Here is a 23716-nt window from a genome sequence, read left to right on the forward strand (position 1 = left end):
AAACCAGAAGGTCAAGGTCGAATACTTAGTCAACCTATGTACTCATGGCCTCCAAGGCCTAGTATATTGTTGTAAAATTGTAACATGACCGATACAAAAATTAGGAGTTGTTTTTACTAATTTTCACATTAGGTTTGACCTTGACGTGATTTTGACTAAATTACTGTTATTGGTATCTACCGTTGTACAAAATTTGAACATGTTATGTCAAATTCTGTGCACACCAGACTTCTAACAGACAAATAGACAGACAAAATATGGAACATGTGGGGAGAATAAATTCAGGACTTGAATTTGACACATTTTTTATTTAATGAAATGGTAATGGTAATGGTAAGGTATGGTAATATTTTTTAAACTCTGAGCACTAAATTTAACACTGTCAATGTCACTGTCATTTGTATTTAGAAATATAAAACAATTCCTTCAAATAAAATTATGACTAGTAGTGAAACACAAAATGTAAATACAGATAAAGGGTTGAATATTTCCTGATGTGGAAGTGCACACCACATCAGCAAACAAACAAAATTATTGAAATTAGTGATCCTTAATCATTTACTGCATTGTGACAGGTGTGATTTCTGGTAACAGCTCTCTACTTGTGCTAGGAGCTTTAAGAGTGAAGAAGGGTTATATGGGAAGAGCTTCTTTGTGTGCAGCCTCGTTACCACCTCTCTAAGCTGTGACAAACAATGGACTGCTCTGACTGATATTTCACCAGTAAGCTGCCATGACAAAGATCCCATGTTTGTGCGTGATCTTTTTTCACTCTGCAACACTGGCTGTAATAATCCTTCCAGTCTTGGATTCAGTAAAGCTGTTGACTTATATTGTTTCCCATTCAAGGCACAGACAGATTCCACTGTATTCTCAGAATCAGACTCATCAGAAGTATCATACTCTACAAGGCGAAGCTCTGAAGCCATACCGAGCCTTCCAGCTGATGGAATAACATCCGTGGGCTGGACACAGGAACCAGATTCTACTTTATCTGGCTCTCCTTTACATTTCAATGTTGACCTATCGGCGCCACACTTCTTCTGTTGTGAAAGACAACAGTCTGACATAGTGATACGTCCACATGCTGCAGCGAAGCCCTGCCAATCATCTCGGAGGCATTTCAAGTACTGCACAAAGTACTCAAGAAAGCAGGTTTCAGCTGAGATCAGAAAGTCAAGGAGGGTGCTATAGTCAAAGGACATGCTCTGAAGCAGAAGCACAAAGTGACAGTGAGGGTTAAAGCCAGATGCACAGGCCATCTCCAACACTGCAAATTCATCCATCCCAGAAATCAGTCTAAAGATGAGAGAAAAATCTGATTAGAACATATCATGTAAACACTAACAGCTTATTTGAATTTTTCTGTACTGGTAAAGTGAAAGACAGCGAAGTATCAGTAAACAGAGACAGAAACACACACACATATATTTTAAATCTGAATACTTTTACATGTGTAAAAGTTATCTTTTAAGTATCTTTAAAGATGGTAAAATAACATCAGCCAAGCAACTCTTTACCATTATAGTTTTTTTTTTTTTTATGTTATGTTGATGGGAAAAAAAAACGACACCTAAATCTGGTATCTGTTTTACCTGTAATGAAGAAATATGTAGAGCAGAGCTTTGGCTGCTTCCATCATGTCATCATCCTGTTCTCCAAACAGCATGCTGATCCAGCAGCAGAGATGAGTGACCTCTCTCTGTTTGAAACTGTACCGTCTCAGGAAGCCCCACAGACTCTGTAGGTATGCATAAACCTCTGTTGCAGTCTTCACTTCTGTGTTAAGAAGATAATCATACACCTAAGTCAAAGCAGAAAGGACATAAAAGCTTTCTGGGTAAAACCTGGTCTGTTTAGAGAAAGCAATTAAAGGTAAAGACCCTACAATAATACAAAGAAAACTGCAGCAATCAAACAACCTCCTTTGAGTAAACATTTGGCGACAGTGGAATGGAAAAACTAAACTCTTTTAAAAGGACGAAACCTCCGTCAGAAACTCCGTCAGGGAGGAGCAGCCATCTGCTGCATAACCAGGTGGGGGTGATGGCAGAGAGACAGGACAAAAAACATTTTATTTATTGATATCCATTGTCCACCTGGCACTTCGAGCTTCTCTCTAATTTATCACACTCAGTTCAGATAAAATAATTATTGTGGATGACTTAAACATCCATGTAGATGCAGCTTCAACTCTGCATTTAATCTGTTATTAAATGGCTTCTCTCAAAATGTAAAAGAACCCACCCACCACTTTAATCACACTCTGGATCTTGTTCTGACATATGGCATAGAAACTAAACATTTAACAGTTTTTCCTGAAAACTCTCTTTTGACTGAACATTTCTTAATAACTTTAGATTAACAATCATTGGCTACACAACATTTGAAATATCAAATGCTTTTAAAAGTAAATGTCATTTTCAAAGCATTTGTCATCCATCCGCTCATCCAGATTTTTGTCTTTGATTTGACTGGTCAGGGGGAGAGAACAGACACTGAGTGGAAACATTCAGCGTTTTTTGTTTTGTTTTTTTAATTGTTTTTCCTCTGAATGCGCTGCTGAGATTTCTGGGTGAGGAAAAAAAATCCTATGAAGTTATGTCGTTTGCTAACCCAGTACTATCACTGTTATCAAAAAGAAGAGCTTCAAATGATTTGTTTTTAATTTAATTGGTTTAAAGTTCAGCAACACCTTTAATTGTACTCATGCAAAAATTATAGATCATCAAACATGCTGCACATAATCCCAAGTGTATATCTACTGGTGATGTATTTTTTTTTTAATTCTCACCTGATCCTGCAGCTGTTTGGATGCAAAGCTCTATGGACTTGAGAATAATCAGGCTGACAGCTCTCAGCATCATGCAATCCCAGTTCTGAATTTGATCTCCCAGAATGTGCCTGGTTCCTCCAAAGAAAGCGCCAGACTGCATTTGAATACTCAGTAACCAATTGTCAGAAGCTGCTTTTAACACAGTCCGAGCTAGAATGCTCATATCAGAGCTCCAGTTTCCACATGTCATCCCTGACGCCACATCCCCTGGAATCCAGTCCTCTCCAGCCTTCTGAAGGATTGCTCTCTTTAGAAGAAGCAACACTCTCTTTTTAACATAATACTCTGAGGAGCAGCAGATGTTTAGGAGGGCCAACGAGTGAAGGTGGGTTATTCTCTGACTCTTCAAATGGACACCAGCTCCACATACCAAACTAGAAGAAGTCAGCACCTCAAGCAGGTCTAGCAGTAGACATAATGACGTTCCCCAGTGTGTGCTTCTGGTAAAATCCACTGAATGCTGTGACATGTGTTCCTTCTCTTCAGGGAGCAGTTTTGAACATAGAACACTTAGAGTGAGGTCAAAACCTACCAGAAGTGTCATGAGCTCTAATGGAAGAAAAAAAAAAGGCATTCAAAATGTGAGACTAGACAAAATCAACCATCATCCTGTAAGCATCATAGGTTGCTCTTTTCTGCCCATATCTTACCCCAATGAGTTACCCTAGCTAGAGAACAAATGATTTTATTTACAATTTCAATAACAAACTCATCTTTAAGTAAATTCATTTAAATGTTCAAAATCCTAAAATGTTCTGGCTGCAGTTTCTACAATTTGATAATTTGGTCATTTTCTGTATTTTTGTTACCATTATAGCCTAGATATCGTGGATTTTGGACTCTTTGAAAATTAAAATTACTAACACCGTTTACCTCGATGAGTTCCTTTAAGAAGTTTTTTGGAGACTTCAGTCAGTGACCACAAACAGGCATCTAATTCAGCACCAGGCCATGGGTTCTGAAATGCTTGTTCACATTTCCTCTGCCAGACAGGACTGATAAATCCCTAGGAAATTTAAGCATACAAGCACTTAAATTCAATTTTAAACTGTCAAATCACAACAACAGTCGCTTCAAGGTGCTCAATACTGAAAGGTAAAGACACTAAAATTTTACAGAGAAACCCTAACAGATAACCTCCTATGAGTAAGGACTTGGCAACAGTGGGGAGGAAAAACTCCCTTTCAACCTTCATTTTAAAAGGGAGTTCCTTTCCACTGTTGTCCAACCCGTCAGAACCAGGTCACGGCAGCCATCTGCCATGACCAGTCGGGGCGGGGGACTAGATAAAAGACATGCTGTGGAAGAGAGCCGGAGATGGTGAGTAAAAAAGGGTAAGAGAAGGAGAAATGCTCAGTGCATCTTGAGAGGACCCCAGCAGCCTGAGTCTACTGCTAAGTGCTACTAAGTGTGGATTCAAGGTCACCCGATTCAGCCATAGCTGTATGCTTTCAGAAAAAGGAAAGTCTTAAGCCTAATCTTAAAAGTAGAAAGGGTCTCTGTCTCCCAAATCCAAGCTGGAAGCTGGGTCCACAGACAAGGTGCCTGATACCTGAAGGTTCTGCCTCCCATACTACTTTTAAATATCCCAGTAACCACAAGTAAATCTGCAGTCTGAGAGCAAAGTGCTCCATTGGGGTGATATGGTACTATACATCTTCCTGATGGCCACAATAAATGATGTGGCTCTTTGTTGTTTCATCCTGGATAGTGCTTCTGACACTCACTAGCACTTGGTCTCCTTCCCTCCGCTCAGCGTACAGTCTCAGAGGGCTAGATTTGGGGTGAAACCCTACATGCATAAGTAAGAAGCTTCGTTGTCTTGACGTCAGTGGATTTGATCTCCTCCTTTGGGTGTAGGTAGCGATTGCCTTGATCTTGTTCTTCCCATTTAGCTACTTCTCAGGACTTGCCTTACTTGCTGGGTTGTTGTAGCTTTCATTGTAGCCTTTTCATGGTTCCCAATTGGCTATTTTCAGTGTGTTGCCTTCTGATAGACTTTAGAGGATTGCAGTAACTACCTTTCCTCTATTTTTTTTTACTATTAGGGTTCTGCTCATCTTGTGTAGCTCTATGAATTCCAGGTTCCATGTGTGAGGTTTTGAGTCATAGGCTTTCTCGTAGTAAGTCCAGGTGGTGCACAAGTTGGCCAGTCTGGTCTTAGTCTTGAGTGAATGTTCCACCTACCAGTTGCTGAAGTTTTACCCTTCTGGTGTTTCTGCCAATTCCTTTCTGGCCCCGCTCACATATTGAGCCATGTGCCTGTTCATCTTAGCCGCTATACCTGAAGGCACTTTCACATAGGATGTGTCTTTGCAGCAAAACAGTACTCAATTGTCTTTTTAAATTTAGCATTTTTTCCCCAAGTAAAATATTATCTGAATTTGGATAGGTTCTGTTTAACTGTGCCAGAAAGGTTTGTTGTATATCTTGACTTTTTTAAGAAACCTCATACTTGGGACTTGTAGTGACTTCATAATGAATTTGCTCACCTGTGTTGGTGCCTGACATGTGCGCCCTGTGGGGTTTAATTATTATTGCATCTGTGTTAAAATACTGTAAGCCCTAATAATTTGCTCAGCTGTGCAAACAACTTAATTTCAGTTTTGGTTATTTACTCTTGCCTCATGTAAGCAGCAAGGTCTGGTAGTTTTATCGTGACAAGACACTTTTATATCTTAGAGCTTACCCTCTGTCGCCACCACAGTTGAGCACCCTAAACTTCAATGCCCTTCAGTAGGGCATCCCAGGTTGGTCAGTTTAAGGCTGTCCTTTGAACCACACAATACATTTCTCTGGATTCACTGAGTTTAGAAATTGAGCTTCATTCGTAACTTGGTGAATAATGTGCACTCTCCATCGTTGCTTTTGAAAAACAGTCTCTTGTTTTGTTCAGCAGAAACATCTAGACCCTTCTGGTGTCTCCTTTTACGTCACTTTAAAACTTTGCTTTTTTCACCATTCTTAACATTATACACAATGAACAGTGTTGCATATTTTTAATAGTATGTGATTTACAGTAGGTAGGCTAAAGCGCTTCAGTCATCTCAGAGACGGAAACAAAAAAACGTTGCTGAAAACGAATCCCCAAAGAATGACTACTTACAGATTTGCAGATAAGGTAAAAAACACAGTTTGATGCTGTCTTTGCAGCCAGATGTGAGATAATGTGGTCCTCGGCTTGGAACCGGTTTACCTATGGAAAAGGTAATTAAATCAATTATTAAGATAACTTTACGTCTTTACTCCCCTGACCAGTGGTAGCACTTACAAGGTGCGTGATGAGATCCATGTCTTCAAGCAATACTTTTAGGACCTCCGCATAATAAAACTTAACGTCTGGATGCAGCCCCTGAGACGTCAGATTGGAAGAAACCCTCTCGAGGAAAGACATGCACATGCAAGTCAGCTCCGCACTGTTTTCACCGCAGTACTCTGAGGGGGAACCTTCTCTGCCTTTACCGTGGACAGGCCCACAAAAGCCGGAATATATTACGCTCGCTACATCGGCAGCATTTTGGGGGGGATACGATCCCGCAAGAAAGCATCTGTACGCTTCTGTCAAACAGTTAAAAAGCCCTGTCATTATGGACAGGTCTTCGTCTTTACAACTCATATTACCCTCCATTGCGCTGCTACTTCCGCGTGGATCTCCCACGTGATATACACGGAAGTAGCCCTACAAAATACGTGAAGCATTACCAAAATAAAACAAAAAAGTCTAATAAATGAAAATACAACTTTATATTGTTGTTGTTGTTTTTACATTGTGGGAAATATATAATAGTGAGTATAATACTAGCACTTTAATTACTACAATGACCATGGATTTATATAATGTGTCTAGTTTCAGAAAGTTCATTCTGTCAAACTGGACGTTTTCTGTAGGAGAAAGGTTTCTTCATCCAAACCACTCCTTTAATCTCAGCTGACTGCAGAATAATGATGGAAACTAGCTCCACTGACTAACAATGGGCCGTGAGCTTAGTTTTATGATCATTAATCTGCAAATTGATTAATCGGAATAGCATCATCATATATGCACGTTTCCTTGCCTTTCTGATTTATTTTAAATTAATTGCATCCTAAAATACAGTTTCATACGTCTGCTTTGCAAATGGTAGCTCTTGACGTGCTTGGAGCTGTGGAAATTATACTTATATTGTGAAAGTCTGCAGACGGAAGTGTTATTGTTTTTCCTGATGGAGTCACGCTGGTGAAGCTCTTCGCAGACACTCTTTGATTAAGTCTTAGTGTTGAACAGTTAGATTATTCTTGTCATTACCTGCAAAGATATGGATAAAAGTTTGACACTAGCTTCTTTGTTTAGTATTGTATTTGTGCTGAAAGTAACGGAATAATGCAGCTTTGACAACTTCAATCGTTCCGTCTACCTGAAAGCTGATTGGCTCAGTTACACGTCGGTTCAGCGTCTGACAAGTAAGTCTTTGTTTTATAGAGCTGCTGTTTTGTCAATAAAGGCGTAGAATTCCTTTTAATATTCACACACGCTGTGTTTGGGGGTTTATTTCTACCCAATTATAATAGCGTAAAAAGTCAAATGAAGCCAAATAAAATTAAAAACGAGCGAATGAGTTTGTTAGCTTTCTGGCTAACTAGCTTCAGCTAACCTTCTAAGAAACGTACAGCCGTAAACCATGGGTTATTCTAAAAGGATCTACTTTGATTACACTTTCTGGGGTGGTGGAAATGAGCTATCTTCACCGCCGAGCTTTTGTAAGTTATATCTGTATACTTGTGCGTGCTTTGTATTATTGGTCATGTTAGCAAATAAAGCCACAGTGTTGTCTATTGTTTATCATAAACGAGTTAAACTAACGAGCCAAACTTTTAAGGTTTAAGGTAATGACAGATAGTTACGTTTTCATTCATTTGCAAAGTTTTCCCAGGTTGGCTATAAAATAGTGTAATTAGCAAGTTTACCTTTGGGTAGTTTATATGCATATCATTATTTTTTTGTATTTAACCCTCTGGTTATTACTATTGTTTGGCTGTTGTGGTTTTCAGCAATAAATGGGGTGTAACCATAACCAATTGACTATGTCCGTTAGTGTTCACAATACTCTTCATTGCCTCTAATCTTTTTTTGATGACTGTGTTTGTGTGCCACAGGGAAACAAATTCTCAGTTCTTCAGTGTGCACCAGTACATCTGCAAATGCAGCTCTGATATGACTAAAAGAAGCCTATCTCTTCAGCTGGTCAAAAGGTACATTTTAATATCTAAAACATTAGCTTTTGTTTCTTTTTTTTAACAGCAGCATAATTTCTCCCAACAAGGAAACCAAAAAAACTTGCTAGACCTCTTTATCAAGTAATGGTTAAGCCTTTGTTAGCTGAAGCAAAAAAGTGACTGTGTCTGAAATTCCACTGTTGTGCCTGAACATACGTCAAAAATGTACATTTTCAGATAACTTAATTTATAATTACATTTTTGGGGGGGGGGGGATATATACAACTTTTATAGTTTTGTCTCTATATTATTTAAATTCCAAGTTTTCCGCTTTTTATTCAGTAAGACTGAATTAAAGAAAAATTAATAAATTATAGTTTTTACCCCTAAGTTCTGAATGTCGTGGAGTAAAGATTTGTTTGCTGCTTTATAAATTATTTGTGCAATTCTGAGATCAACCAAATTTTTAAATTGAATTCAATGATTGTTTTTATCACATCTCACAACAGCAATAATGACTTGTTAATAATTTAATAAAAAATTGATTTGATGGTCTTTTGAAGTTTTGGTGTAGCTCAGGTGGTAGAGCACCTGCTAATCAGAACGTTGGTGGTTCAATCCTCGTCTCTCCAGTCTGCGTGCCAAATATCCTTGGGCAAGATGCATCCGTCAGTGAATGCGTGTGAATGTTAGATAGAAAGCTTGGATAGAAACAGTATAGTATGCTTGTGTGAATGAGGCACGTTTTGTAACGCATTTTGAGTGCTCAGAGTAGAAAAGCGCTATATAAGAACCAGTCCATTTACCATCTATACTCCACCAGTCTGGATTTTAAGTCAGATGTGTTCAGGTGCAGACTTTGAGCTTTAAGTCGATGTTTTTTCAGAGTTTGGATTAACTGCTGAGAAATTTAGGGTGATGGAGGGGCTGGAGCCTATCCTAGCTGCAGTACAGTAAGAAGCGGCTTACACCCTTTTCTTGTAGTCCCTTGTTTTTAGATGCTCAAAATTAACTGGACAGTTGACTCAAAAGCAGTTTCATTGCCAGATGAGGCTTGTTTCCTTGCTATGTCATCGCAAATGAAGCAGATGCCTGAAGTTGACTCATAGAGCTGATTTTGTATTTGTAGTTTTGCATTTTTGAATAGAAGTCTCAGACAGATGGCAGTGCATACAAGGTACACCATCACTAGGCTGGAAAAAAAAAACACAATAAACCAGAGAGAGATGGTAAGAAATTTGGCAGTGGCCAGATTAACAATGTGGTACATTCTTAAAAACAATTAGTTCACTAGCCAGCTCCGCAACACTGAAAGACCATAGCAGACAACTAATGAGCCAGAGTTATTTCTGTAACAACATTGTTCACAATATTTAATCAAAAACACTCTACAGGTGTATCAGTGTCGACATCTATAATTTGGAGACCCCATCAATGTACACTGTATCAATACACATCATCAGTGTTAATGCAGAACAATTTGCAGACTACTAGTTACACTCAAGAACAAGAAGATCGCATTAAACTTTGTCAGAATCAGCTGAAAAGAAGCTGTAGTTCTGAAAAAACAATTTGTAGACGCATAAAACAAAGATTAACTTTAACCAGAGCGATGGGAAAAGTATTGAGAAGCAGAAAAGCAACTCAAGATCAGATAGGCTCCTTTCCCATTAGTACCTGCTCGGTTTGATTCGCCACCGATCGCCACGACTCGAATTGGATTAACTGGTTTTCCATTATAATCGAGTACCACCTAATGTGCATTTTCATTGTCATAGCAACGCGTCCAAGTGTCCTGTGACGTAATTAATATGCAACACAAACACTACAACAAAGGTGGGTGTCGAGGCAAGAATACACCTCCTGCTCGGTCTGTCGCTTTTCGGCAGACTCTGAGACCATGGCATTGTTTTTTCAGGCAGAGCTGTGTAGAGATTTTTGAAGGGGCGGGTGCTGAAAGTTAAAAAGGGGCACATGGAACCAGGGTGAATAACAACAACCCACATTCTTCAAAAATCTAATATGGATTCACATCATTTTATATCACTGTTATCAGGTGGGGACAAGGCAAAGCAAAGGTAGCCTATTTCTTACCTGATGGGTACAATGTTGCTGTTGAGGTGTTGCTGCTGCTCCTGCTGCTGATAGTGCTGGAGGGCAGGGCTGTGTTGATCTGACACTGTGGACATTTAAAAAGTCTGTAGGAGAGATGGTAGCTGATTAAAGAAGTGTTGTGAGATAATAATGAAATGCAAAGATTGGTGACAGCGCTTGGAACCATAAGGCAACAGATTACAAAAACTGTGGGAAATAAACTAGGCTCTGCCTCTGAATCACTCTTTGCCTCTCTTCCTCCTTCCATTGCCTCATCTCACCTATCCCTGTCCACTTGCTGTCCTTCTGAGAACAAGGCACAACTTGCTATTGCATTTAACTATCCACACTTACTCAAAGCCTCATGGGATTTGTTATTTCTTCTTCATGTGTTAATAGACCTCTCTGCTTTGAGTCATACTTGTTATTAATCTCTTCCACAGCATGTCTTTTATCCTGTCTTCCTTCTATCTCCCTAACCGGTTACGGCAGATGGCCGCCCCTCCCAGAGCCTGGTTCTGCCGGAGGGTTCTTCCTGTTAAAAAAGAGTTTTTCCTTCCGCACTCATGTGGTTGAAAAAAAACATTTGATTCTGAAGGTTATTTAAACATATCATGAGATATAGATATTAGATTTTCCTCATCGCTCAGCCCTAGATCAAATAATGAGTTTCCTCAATATTTGAGGAAGCTCATTATTAATGTTAACCCTTAAAAACTCCTGAACATCATTAGTACACCATTTCAGTATTATTTTGATTCTTATTCTTATGCTTAAAATGCCTTAACATTTTGATTTTTTTTAAAGATATTTTTTTAATGCACCACCTGTGTGTGCTTGATTTGTGTGTTTTGTCAGACATATGTCCATTCAAGTCTGTCAGATCTACAATGAACTGGTTAAATTGTAGATCTTTGTTGCACTGAGGCGGTAGGCAGACACTGTACTGTAATGTATGAATGAGTTGGGTTTTGCACAAATTTATTTTAACCATTAAAATATCCTCAGATCAGCCAGATACAGTCCCAATCAAAAGTTTAAGACCACTTGAAAAATGTGAGTGAAGTTGGCTCCCCCACCACCTTCAAATCCAACAAAAGTGGTGTCAAATGTTTGTGCTACGTTTGTGCTGCAAAATTTTTTGTTTGTGCCACTATCATTTTAAAGATATTAATAAAAGTTTCCAGAGGTCAACCAGCCCCCCCCCCACACACACACACACATACACACATACACATTAATAAAGTAAATAAAAATTGGTGTCAATCACCGGTGCTATGTTTGTGCTGCAACATTTTTTGTTTGTGCCACTATCATTTTAAAGATATTAATAAAAATGTAAAGGTCAAAATGTCAACCAGCCCCCCCCCACATTACCCAAATCAAAAAAAAGTGGTGTCAAACGATTGTGCTATGTTTGTGCTGGTTTGTGCTGCTAAATGTTTTGTTTGTGCCGCTAATATCTTAAAAATGATAGCGGCACAAACTAACATTTTTGCAGCACAAACATAGCGCAAACATTTGACACCACTTTTGTTGGATTTGAAGAAGGTGGGGGGGCAACTTCACTCACATACTTGAAAAATGGCAAAAAATCATACTTTTCATGGTTGGATATTAACAAGGTTCCAAGTAGAGCTTCAGCATGCAACAAGAAGAAATGGGAGCAAGACCAAAAAAAATTTTGATCATGCAATTTATTGAAAACGACACTTAAACTGACACAGGCTCTTAGGTCACTTCTATCATCAAGTTATGCGTTACTACTTTTTCAATTTTAGTATTGTCTTTTCAGATTAAAAGCCATGGCCATAAGTCTGAACTTAATTTCAGTCATGCTTAATGTACCCATCTGAATCTGAATATATTTACTGATTTTTATTTATTTATTTTAAACAGAGCCTAGGTACAGATGAAAATTACCATTCCGAAATGTGACAGGATGTTGAACCACCACTGCAGAAGGAACCCTGAGCTTCATGAAGAGCTGCAGATCCAGGCTGCAGTGGCAGCAGGGGATGTATACACTGTTAGGAGAATGCTGGAGCAAGGATACTCACCAAAGATCCGCGATGCTAATGGCTGGACACTGCTTCACTTCTCAGCAGCCAAGGGAAAAGAGAGATGTGTTCGAGTTTTTCTGGAGCATGGAGGTCAGACCCCCAACCCCACGACCTGAAAATGTTTTTGCTGTTAATGCTACAGGGCATTGTGTTACTAAAAAGTGGTCATTTATTCAGCTCTGTTAGGTGAAATTTGAAAAGAAGTAACTTCTATAGCATTCAGATAAATATCCCTTAAACACTAAATGTTTTAATGGGTCCTCAATATTCCAGGTAAGGAAATCCCAAAAGTTCATTCTTTTCATCTGGACTTATCGTTCTCAATGGGAGAAAAGTTTTTTCACTCACCCCATGACTTCTTCAGTGTCAGTTGACTGCAGGTTTCCCAACTCCTTAAACATAAACAGAACATTTGCGTAATTACTGACTCTAGCACCACTGATTATGCTTGTTACTTATGCCGGGCTCACACTGTGCGATTTTTGGCCCATTTTGAGCCGATTTTTGAGTCGTGCGACCGTTTTGGCGATCAGCCCGATTTTGGCCTTCATCGTGCGTCGTGCATCGTGTAGTATACGTGGGGTAACGAGAGGCGATTAACACCTCACGACCAAGCGATTGATGATCGGGAGCTGGTCGTGAGGATTTCAAACAGGTTTGAAATCCTCACGACCGTCGTGAGGGTGTCACCGCAGCTTCTCGCACTGCGCACACGCAAACACAAATGTCAGCGAAAAAGACGGCGCAGCACGGGAGTGCAGCGTGTGATCTGGACACAAACGATGGAGGCACAACTTGTAGAACTATGGCAAGCTCACCCGAGCCTTTTCGATGTGGCCTCACAAAATTATCACGACCACAACAACCGTGAAAATAGTTGGATTTACATTGCTGCTCAATCACAGCTGCCTGATCAGTGTTTTTCATTAGCAATTTAGCAAAGTTGATGGTGGTGGTGTGCGTGTCTATGTGAATGAAAGACAGAGAGGGAGAGGGAGCGACAGAATTTCTGTTATAACCTTCATTTTATGGAGGCACAGTGTGAGCACTCAGGTCGCATCAGAGCATCGGGCCATATAGTGTGAGACCCTGCATCGTGACCTGTGAACTTCTAACCCCTGCGAGTCAATCGTACAGTTTGAGCAGGAGCTGAATCGCGCGACTGAAAAAATTGCACAGTGTGAGCCCGGCATTAGATGAGACAAAACATCCCTCCAATTGAAAAGCTATGTCCAGATGAACAGAATCCACGTTTTGGGATATTATTCATATGACTTAAGATTTATCCAGATACCATTTTTGTCACCCCAGAATATGATTATTATCGTGCATTTTCTGTTAGAATCAGAAGAACCATGGACATACACTCTGGAGATGACGGGCTAGCACATCCAAATCAGATGACTGATTTAAGATAACATAGCAGCAGTGAGTCTCATACACAGAGTCTCGAGGTGTGCCCCAATTCAGGGCCTGCATCCTTCAAAAAACTACCTGGTCTGCATAGGCCAGGTGCTTTAAAGGCCAGAAGTGCAAGGCTGTTAAATGGGTTGGGTTGCCTAGCAACCATGCTTTTTCAAATGTTAGAAGTTGGCTGGGCAGTGTATATTTTGTAATGGGTGATAGGTCATATATAGAACTTAAAAAAATAAAACAATTGGAAAAAACATGGCAGAAAATGCTGAAAAAGAAACCCACCACACTAATAAAATAATTTGAAAAATGTCCAACAAAATGTCAGTTTTCTGCATAACTCCATTGCACACGCTCACTCTCTCAACCTTCGCATTCCTGGGGCTGCTGTGATGCAGTGCTTCGGATTAATGTAATGACTCTTAATATCGCTGAAAAGCGCAGAGTTGCTGCTTTCAAGAGCGGTTGCCATTTTTTAGATTGCCCAAATCATTCAAGAGTTGCAGTAGTTTAAAGAAAACGTTGCAAAAACTTGTCACCAGTGTAGCCCTAACCTGTTAGGGTTAAAGCGGTCCTTTACAAAGAGAGAACAGCCTTTATATTCTCTCCTGTTCTCCTCTCCATCTCTCATCTGGCACCGGCTGGCTCTTTTTCCTCTTCCTCTTCCTCACACACTGCTGAATTTGTCCTGGTGTATCATCAGGGGTGGAGAGCCTCAATCTCATCAGTTCTCCCTCAAAGACATCACACATGATCTGCAGCAGTTGGTTCCTCACTCTGTCCTAACTCGTGCGTAAAATGGACTGTTATAATTGGTCAGAATTAGCCTGTGAAAATAAATCTTACCTTTTTATAAAGAAGGAAAACATTTATTTTCTTAATTTAATTATATATTTTTAAATTAATTAAAAATAAAACCTTAAACATGCCAGCTTCTATCTTTGCTTGACATTATGTAGAACAAACCTGATGATGCAAACTTATCAGTATGTTTTATTTTATAAACTGATTTTTTCTGAGCAACACAAATGTTAACAGAGGGAGGATTTTGCTGAAGCACACCATTCATTACAGTCGTAACTTGTCGTCTTTAACAGAGTCAATATTTTTCTTGCTTGTTTGTACAGGGATTCTCCAAAATTTCTGTTGATCACCATTAATGACAGTCTGGTATAATAAGTAGGAATTGTGCTGGACTTGTCTGCATTACTGTTTGACGGAATATTCATTAAGATGTGGCAATATCCAAATTGGCCAGCAGGGGTCACTGTGGAGATGGGTTTGATATTGTTTCAAAACCAAGACAATTCCAGCACAAATGCTTCAAATGTTTCAGTGTTTTACGAAGCTTCGATTTGCCCATAACTAAACATTTAAATCGCTACATAAATAAGTTAGGTAAAACCCTGTCGTTACTTTTAAAAGTTTACTGTTTGGCCACTCCACTTAAGCCGTCTACCATTATCTTTGAAAGATTTCCCATTGCCACCGCTGCGCTATGACAGAATCAGCTTTTTGGGCAGTGAGGTATTGGTTCAGCTACTAGTTAGCTAACATACACTAATGTAAACCTATTAGCTGCAACCCAACCAACCCTGTAATTTCACGTTCTGTACTGATACAAGATGGTACTAAACATGTTCTAAAAACTTTAACTTTGAACACTTATTTTCTAAATCCAACTTCACAGACTGTGTTAAATCTGTCAGTTTTTGAGAGCAGGGCTTTAGTGTAAATTAAGATTTTATACATGCTGTGTTTCATGTCCACTTAAAGTATAATAGTCTAGCACTGTAAATACGAATTGTTGAAAAATTCTTTCTAGCAGATTATTGTTGGACTATACTGTCTTGGCTTATCATAAATCATATAAACATGAAATGTCTGCTGCATTTAACTCTTCTTTTATTTTCACTCGTCTGTACAGCTGACCCCACAGTAAAGGACTTTATTGGTGGCTTCACCGCACTTCACTATGCCGCTATGCATGGCAGAGCACGCATTGCCCGACTGATGCTGGAGTCAGAGTTTCGAAGTGACATTATAAATGCAAAAAGTAATGATGGCTGGACACCGCTGCATGTGGCTGCCCACTATGGTCGAGACTCATTCGTGCGGCTCCTGCTTGAGTTCAAGGCCGAGGTAGACCCTCTGAGTGACAAAGGAACCACGCCACTACAGCTTGCCATAATCCGCGAGCGCTCCAGCTGTGTACGGATCCTCCTTGACCACAGCGCCAACATTGACATTCAAAATGGCTTCCTGCTGCGCTATGCTGTCATCAAAGGCAATCACTCATACTGCCGCATGTTCCTGCAGAGGGGAGCGGACACTAATCTTGGACGCCTTGAAGATGGCCAAACTCCCTTACATTTGTCAGCTCTAAGGGATGATGTGTTGTGTGCCCAGATGCTCTACACTTATGGAGCAGATACCAATACTAGGAATTACGAGGGCCAGACTCCGGTGGCTGTGTCTGTTAGCATGTCAGGGATTAGCCGGCCTTGTCTGGATTTCCTGCAGAAGGTCACAAGTGAGTAACACACTCTTTGTCATATAAGTCCTGTGGCGTTGTGAAGAATATGCGAGTGTTGTGTTTGTTGCATAAAGGAGGAAAAAGTAAATATTCTTACCTATGAAAGAAAATTAGGGGTGAAGGAAAAAAATTGCTACAACATAGTATTGCAATATTCTGCCTGTTTTATTTTGTGCAACAAATATAGATATAGCATTCAGTATCAATATTTGGGATACCAAAATATTTCTTTATATCATTAAATAAATTAACAAGCAAACAATGGGTTATCTCATGCAACACCATCCTGAAGATAGCTGTGCAAACTTAGACTACCAGTCAAAAGTTTTAGAACACCCCAATTTTTCCAGTTAGTTATTGCAATTCAAGTCATTCAGGTCCAATGAATAGCTTGCAATGGTACAAGAATAAGTGGTGAACTACCAGAGTTTTGTTTTTGTTTTTTTGTTTGTTTGTTTTTAAAGGAAAAAAAGGTAAGGTTGAAAACCTACTCGACAGCGTACAAAACATGTCAGCATGTTTTACAGGACTAGATATGCAGATTTTGTTACTTTCTTTTTTTCTTTTTTTCTTTTCTGAAGGCCCAAAATGACTATTGTTAGGTTTATATTGTTGATTGTCATTTATGCTTAGAAATATATACTCATATATTCTTAGAGTTTTATAATCGATTGCATAATGATAGAGGTCTCATCCTTAGCAGTCTGCAAAGACTCCGTGTGCCTCCCAGAGCACTCTGGCATACACACACATCTTAAGGTCATGAGAGAGGTCATACCTTCTCTTACTGATTTATGGTATAGAAGGACACCTACTCTGTATGTGGTTTAGTATAAGAGCCCTTTGTTTAAGTGAAGCGCTGGACTCCCTGGCGCCAGTAGGTGTGGGGAGTCTTCACAGGGTCACATCTTGGTCACATCGTGTGTGTGTATTTTTTTTTTTTTTTTTGTAGAGGGTCGTGATTTCCAGAAAAAGAAAATTTGATAATATTATTAATATTATGTTATGTGCACCTTCACCCTGATTGATTATCTAACTTTCCTCTCAATTTTATTGTTTCACATTTTATATTTGGAATGCAGTAGGATGCAAACACTGCTGTGATATAATGTAAGATAAAGTAGAATTAAAACTTGAAGTGTTGCACTAATGGGGGCATGTGAGCACTGTCACTGTATTAATTATTAAATGACGAGACATCTACTCTTGCTAATAATTTTGCTCAGAGTTGATATTTTTTGCTCTGTTTTTGTCATGTTACTGGGGGTCAGTGAGCTCCTTCATGTGTAGTCATTGTTTCTATTCTTTTTTCAGGACAACCTCGGACTCTACAAGATTTGTGTCGAATAAAAATCCGTCACTGTATTGGCCTTCAAAGCTTGAAATTCTTGGAGGATCTACCACTTGCGAAGGTTATGAAAGACTATTTAAAACACAAGTTTGACACTGTGTGAAGCAATAACACAAGAATAGGAGAGATGACAAATCTCTTAAGAGACTATGCAATCAGCCTCATCTGAAAGAAAAGGTACAGAAACCAATTGTGAACTTGTTCACAGGGCATTTTCTTCACCTAGTTCTCAGTGCATTAAAACATTTTTTTCCACTTTTATTCAACCTTTTTACAATAAGAAAAGTTGCCCAAGAATGGAAATGGATACACCTCAAGTTTTGTTTTGTTTTTTTCATTTTGTTTTTTGTGGTTTTGTAGAAAAGAGAAACCTCATTTGACTGCAGAAAACATTCTTACTGCACTTAGGATTTTTACTCTTTATTTTCTTTTTGTAAATGTGCATGATGGGTATATTCAAAATGTATTGATTGTCATTTTGTTTATCATTAAACCTTGTTTAAAACAAAGTGCTCATTGATCATGATTATGATTTCAAAATCATAATAGTGATTTCAAAAATGCTATGAATGCTAATTATAATTGTTAAAAAAGCAAACAAAACAAATTCTACAGTGCGCTCCCTGATTTGTTTTACTGCACAATACATGAGCCTGAATCCAAAAGGCACTGCATTTACATTTCTGAATCACTACTTACAACAGGCATGTCTCAGCTGTATTCCTCACATTGATGGCTCTTTGAGAAAGGTGCGTCCTTCTGCTTTGAAGGAAAGGAGTAAAGAAAATATGGAGCTTGAGGTGGCCGGGAAATATGGATTCTGTGTTATATCTAACAGCATAGTGTCAGTAGCCAGCTGTAGAATACTACTATACAAACATGAAAACAAGTTGTAAATTATTCCAAACAATTAACCAAACTTTCATACCGGCTAGTTTTTTGTTTGCTTGTCCAACCAGATTGAGGTCAATTTTAAAATAAATTGAAAGGTTTCAAGCTTCTACTGGCTGCTGTGACAAAAGCTGCAAGAATATATTTTCAAAATGGCATTACATTTAGTGCAGCATTGCTTTTTTTTTGTCATGGACAACAATAGACTATGCAGACATATTTTTAATTTATTATGACACAACAAGTGTCATAATAAAGCGTTTCAAGCGTTAACCTTGGTTGCAAAACTCTATATAATGGGTACATTATATAGAGTTTTGCAACCAAGGTTAACGCTTGAAACTCTGTCACTTAAAAAGTGGGCTCTGTTTCTGTGCCATATGTAGTTGTTGAGCATGGAGTGGGAAGCATTGTGTTGAAATACTGTTCTGAAAGTTGGTGTTGAAGCTTGTTTCAAATGTGATATTCATAGCATTACTGGTTTAATCAATCTGTTCTAGTGACAACATCCTGTCATTCCAACTTATGTCACAATTACATAACTGTTTGTCATGGCTAGATTCAGACGTGTGTCTGGTAGAACCAGGTTCCATTAAATATTTGATGACTTGTCAGAACTGGCAGAGTAACCACCTTTTCAAGTTGAGTTCTCTCTGCTGTTGTCATGTCTTTGTGTTGTCTGTATTTTATTCAGCAAATACAAGACTGTATCCTGCCCCACTCATTGCACACAAGCACTGAGAAAGGATGATCTCTGTTCTACATCGGGAAGAGAAAATATGCACAGAACAGTGTCTCAATTATAGTGTAAATTGGAAGCAGAATTTATAAGATAAATGCTGTCTTTGTGATAAAACTCACAAGAGAGCTACAAAGTCATAATCTGTTACTGTGACAGCATCCAGTTTTGTTTGTTACGTATTGAAACCGATATGTAAAGTTGAAATTGTCTAACTTAAAAAGAGCAGTGAGGCTGCTTATTTAAGCATGAGGTCAACCTTTCACATGTTAATGGGGAAAAGTTTTCAGGTCTGCAAAAGCAATTCATGGAAGCAAGAATAATAAAGTCCTGAATTAGTAACATGGATATACAATCACTAGAAGCTAAGATCAGTGTAAATATGTGACATGTACAAGAGATATTTTTTGGAGAATTTATTTAAACAATGATCTCTAAATGTATTTAAAGTTTGGAAAGTATTGTGATCTGTTTGTTGTGACTCATGTTTCTTTTTGTTCAAATACATGAAAAATTTGGAATCAGTGTGTTTGATTTCTATTGGAGAAATGCTTTCTTAAAATTAAAAAACTTGCAGTTAACTGTTTTGGGAGAGATACTGTGAATCTTTTTTTTGTTTTTTGTTTTGTTTTTTGTTACTTATTTCAAAATAAAATGTAGGATTTGGCGTTTAAACAGTGCAGCGAAGATTTTTCCTTTGTCTTGCATGGTGAAATTGTCTGTTTCCCAAAATGTTACATTTGCAAATCAAGTCATCTGCAATGACATGTCAGTATTATTTTCATATTTAAATTTTGCATGTTTGTCTTTTAGGAAAAATGCTGATTTTGAAACACCAGCTTTCTACAGGGGCTGGTCATGAAATATGAATATCATCAAAAAGTTGATTTATTTCACCAATTCCATTCAAAAAGTGAAAGTTGTATAATGTATACATTCAGTCCACACAGGCTGACATATTTCAAGTGTTTATTTCTTTTTATTTTGCTGATTATAACTGACAACTAATGAAAACCCCAAATTCAGTATCTCAGAAAATTAGAATATTGTGAAAAGGTTCAATATTGAATCAGCTAATTAACTCAAACACTTGCAAAGTCCTTTAAATTGTCTCTCAGTCTAGTTCTATAGGCTACACATTCATGGGGAAGACTGCTGACCTGACAGTAGTCCAAAAGACAACAATTGACACCTTGCACATGGATGGCAGGACACAAAAGGTTGTTGCAAAGGAGGCTGGCTGTTCACAGAGCTGTGTCCAAGCACATTAATAGAGAGGTGAAGGGAAAGAAAAGATGTGGTAGAAAAAAGTGTACAAGCAATAGGGATAACAGCACCCTGGAGAGGATCGTGAAATACCCATTCAAAAATGTGGGGGAGATTCACAAGGAGTGGGCAGCAGCTGGGGTCAGTGCTTCAAGAACCACTACGCACAGATGTATGCAAGACATGGGTTTCAACTGTCGCATTCCTTGTGTCAAGCCACTCTTGAACAACAGACAGCGTCAAAGCGTTTCGCCTGGGCTAAAGACAAAAAGGACTGGACTGCTGCTGAGCGGTCCAAAGTCATGTTCTCTGATGAAAGTAAATTTTGCATTTCCTTTGAAAATCAGAGTCCCAGAGTCTGGAGGAAGAGAGGAGAGGCACAGAATCCACATTGCTTGAGGTCCAGCGTAAAGTTTCCACAGTCTGTGATGGTTTGGGGTGCCATCTCATCTGTGGGGTTGCTCCACTGTGTTTTCTGAGGTCCAAGGTCAACACAGCCGTATACCAGGAAGTTTTAGAGCACATCATGCTTCCTGCTGCTGATCAACTTTATGGAGATGCAGATTTTATTTTCCAACAGGACTTGGCACCTGCGCACAGTGCCAAAGCTACCAGTATCTGATTTAAGGACCATGGTATCCCTATTCTTAATTGGCCAGCACACTCGCCTGACCTTAACCCCACAGAAAATCTGTGGGGTATTATGAAGAGGAAGATGTGATATGCAAGAGCCAACAATGCAGAAGAGCTTAAGGCCACTATCAGAGCAACCTGGGCTCTCATAACACCTGAGCAGTGCCACAGACTGATCAGATCCATGCCACGCTGCATTGCTGCAGTAATTAAGGCAAAAGGAGCCCAACTAAGTACTGAGTGCTGTACATGCTCATACTTTTCATGTTCATACTTGACAGTTGGCCAGGATGTATTGGTCTTAAGTAATATTCTAATTTTCTGAGATACTGAATTTGGGGTTTTCATTAGTTGTCAGTTATAATCATCAAAGTTGAAAGAAATAAACACTTGAAATATGTCAGTCTGTGTGGACTGAATGTATACATTATACAACTTTCACTTTTTGAATGGAATTGGTAAAATAAATTAACTTTTTGATGATATTCAAATTTTATAAACAGCATCTGTATTTTATGCTGGGAAGTTGAGATGGATAGCTTTACCTGAGTTTAAGTGGTATTTTATGTCTACCAATAGGCATTCAGTGGGTTCCATAGTAAAATACATTTGTTTATGCATAACTTGGACCACAACTCGAAAGATATTGCGCATGTAATGGGTTGCAAAGTCTCTCTTTGAAGACTCAGTAAGTGCATTTCCTTTCTCAGACATTTGCAAAACTGACAGTTTTAAAAATGTTAACCTCATATTGATCATGTTATTGACTGATCACACTTCTCTGCCTTTGTTGCTGCAAAACTACATTTGCAGTGGATTGAAAAGGTATTCAGAGTCATTCATTTTTAATAACACCCTTTACAGTTTCTCATTGAATTAGAAGACAGCATCATGCTATAGAGGTATCTCTGAGTTGCAGATGAAAACAGCAGGAAAGATGAAGTCAAAACAAGACATTTCTAGAGAGATGTGACCTGAGCCTGACATGATCACTGAATACATAAGTCACTGATATAGGCAGAAATCATGGGGTAAACTTCCTACATCATCATTAGATTGTCTTGCCCAAAATAAACAAACATACCCTCTGAGGATAACTTAAATTAGTTTGGTTTGTACAAGTACTGTGCCTACAAGAGTTTATCTTGGTGCACATTGGTAGATAAGACAAAATAACTTTGCCATACCTAGTACAGTAAGAGTACAACGAAATTGGAAACTGTCCTGCATCAGCACTACGCACAACACAACACAGTAACTCAATAAATAAAAAGAATGATTGTATGTTTATTGCACATTGTTATCATTTTTAAAAAAAAAAAAAAGAGAAAGAAAAAAAGTCCAGGGAGGTAGCCAATCAGGTCAGCTGTTAACATTGATTAGGGCTATTGCCCTGTTGTAAAAGCTGTCCTTGAGTTTGTTTGTGTGCAACCTCGGCAGTCTGAATCTCCTGCCAGACGGCAGCAGCTTAAACACCCGGTGTCCTGGGTGTGTGCAATCCTGTAGGATGCTTTGTGCCCTCTTGAGACAGCAGTTTTCCTCCCTGATGTCATCAAGTACTGAGTACATTAGGAATTCTACGAAAGTCTCTTAATTTAGGTAATATAGGACTTATGTAAGGCTGTTTTTATTTATGCATTTGGCAAAAAGTGTTGTAATATGATGGCCACAAACCAAAGCAATTTTTTTTCAATTTTGCTTGATCAATGCCCAACAGATACTTTATTAGTTAAGTTTTTCTAGTAATGGGTTTGACCCTTTTTTTCTTTTCTTACCTTCGTTAACTCTTTCAGTCTGTTCTCTTACTGCTTATCCACTCACCCTAACTGGTGGCTGTTACTAGAGCTCAAGCTCAAAAGTCCAGTGAAACCTCATAAGTTTTCAGTGCTTTGCCATTTTTAATGAGGAATGGGAAGCTGCATCTGGAAAGCCTCAGAAAAGTAGCAGACAAAGGAGACAGGAAAAGTTCCAGCATACTATAGTACTCCCAGAAGTGCACTCTAAGCCGGACTTCCCTTTGGGGCTTCAAATTCTTGGCAATATAATAGAGTTGCTAAAAGCGGATCCTAGTTTAGCTTCCTGTTTTCAGCAAGCAATAGACAAGGACCAAGTAGAGGAGACAGGCATTAACAGAAGTGAGTATGTCTTGCAAAATGGCATACTTTACCATCAGGTGTGTCATGTGTGGGATGGAGGACCCAAAGTGCAGACATTCGGAGGCAAACGTGAATACAAACTCAGCTTTATTGCTGGATAGCAAGGCAGAATAGAAAACTAAACAAACTGAGAATACAAATAAACTGGCTGGCAGATGGACAGAACACACAGCGTAGGATGATGGAGCTCAAGACACAGACAAAGGAAAACACAGGGCTTAAATACACAGAGGGAGCGATCAAGAAATGGGAAACAGGAGGGAAACATGACTGGGACAAATCAGGGCTAAGGAGACAAGGGAAGCAAAACCAGATACATTAACATGAGACACGGACTTTCAAAGTAAAACAGGAAACATAACACAGAGATGCGGACTTGACAAGGGGAAACAGTAGACATGGTTGTATCTTCACGCCCTCCAAGGTATGAAGGCCTATCTCCCCTCACCACACTCCATGCCGGTGGCTGGCGCCTGTGGTTCGGTCGAGCCACTTCCGGAGGGTGGGGGGCCCTCAGGCCTCTGGGCCTGGAGCTCGGTCCGCTC

General features: G+C 39.1%; 2 protein-coding genes across 2 annotated transcripts; one reads left to right on the forward strand and one right to left on the reverse strand.

The window, feature by feature from the left end:
• Nucleotides 1-310: 310 nt before the first annotated feature.
• lins1 (lines homolog 1) lies at nucleotides 311-6476 on the reverse strand. Its single transcript, XM_063477603.1, has 6 exons — nucleotides 6108-6476; nucleotides 5943-6032; nucleotides 3710-3842; nucleotides 2795-3385; nucleotides 1596-1779; nucleotides 311-1299 (listed from the first exon to the last, which is right to left on the reverse strand). The coding sequence occupies exons 1-6, from the start codon at nucleotides 6462-6464 to the stop codon at nucleotides 555-557; spliced, it is 2100 nt and encodes a 699-aa protein (XP_063333673.1). The 5' UTR covers nucleotides 6465-6476; the 3' UTR covers nucleotides 311-554.
• Nucleotides 6477-7045: 569 nt separating this feature from the next.
• On the forward strand, nucleotides 7046-19780 carry asb7 (ankyrin repeat and SOCS box containing 7). Its single transcript, XM_063477731.1, has 5 exons — nucleotides 7046-7276; nucleotides 7970-8065; nucleotides 12023-12276; nucleotides 15527-16132; nucleotides 17450-19780. Exons 3-5 carry the CDS (start codon nucleotides 12036-12038, stop codon nucleotides 17587-17589), a joined length of 987 nt encoding a protein of 328 aa, XP_063333801.1. The 5' UTR covers nucleotides 7046-7276; nucleotides 7970-8065; nucleotides 12023-12035; the 3' UTR covers nucleotides 17590-19780.
• The last annotated feature ends 3936 nt before the right edge of the window (nucleotides 19781-23716 follow it).

Source organism: Pelmatolapia mariae, linkage group LG1, assembly GCF_036321145.2.
Source record: "Pelmatolapia mariae isolate MD_Pm_ZW linkage group LG1, Pm_UMD_F_2, whole genome shotgun sequence".
Lineage (NCBI taxonomy): Eukaryota > Metazoa > Chordata > Actinopteri > Cichliformes > Cichlidae > Pelmatolapia > Pelmatolapia mariae.

What these genes read in the sequence shown, in the direction of transcription:
- lins1 (XM_063477603.1), bottom strand. Translation starts at nt 6,464, where the DNA reads ATGGAGGGTAATATGAGTTGTAAAGACGAAGACCTGTCCATAATGACA. An exon ending in TTTACCTTATCTGCAAATCT is followed by an intron (nt 3,843 to 5,942) that starts GTAAGTAGTCAT and finishes TAAATTTCCTAG; the next exon opens with GGATTTATCAGTCCTGTCTG. An exon ending in TCTTAAAGGAACTCATCGAG is followed by an intron (nt 3,386 to 3,709) that starts GTAAACGGTGTT and finishes TTCTTCCATTAG; the next exon opens with AGCTCATGACACTTCTGGTA.
- asb7 (XM_063477731.1), top strand. Translation starts at nt 12,036, where the DNA reads ATGAAAATTACCATTCCGAAATGTGACAGGATGTTGAACCACCACTGC. An exon ending in AGTTTTTCTGGAGCATGGAG is followed by an intron (nt 12,277 to 15,526) that starts GTCAGACCCCCA and finishes TCGTCTGTACAG; the next exon opens with CTGACCCCACAGTAAAGGAC. An exon ending in TTTCCTGCAGAAGGTCACAA is followed by an intron (nt 16,133 to 17,449) that starts GTGAGTAACACA and finishes TTCTTTTTTCAG; the next exon opens with GACAACCTCGGACTCTACAA.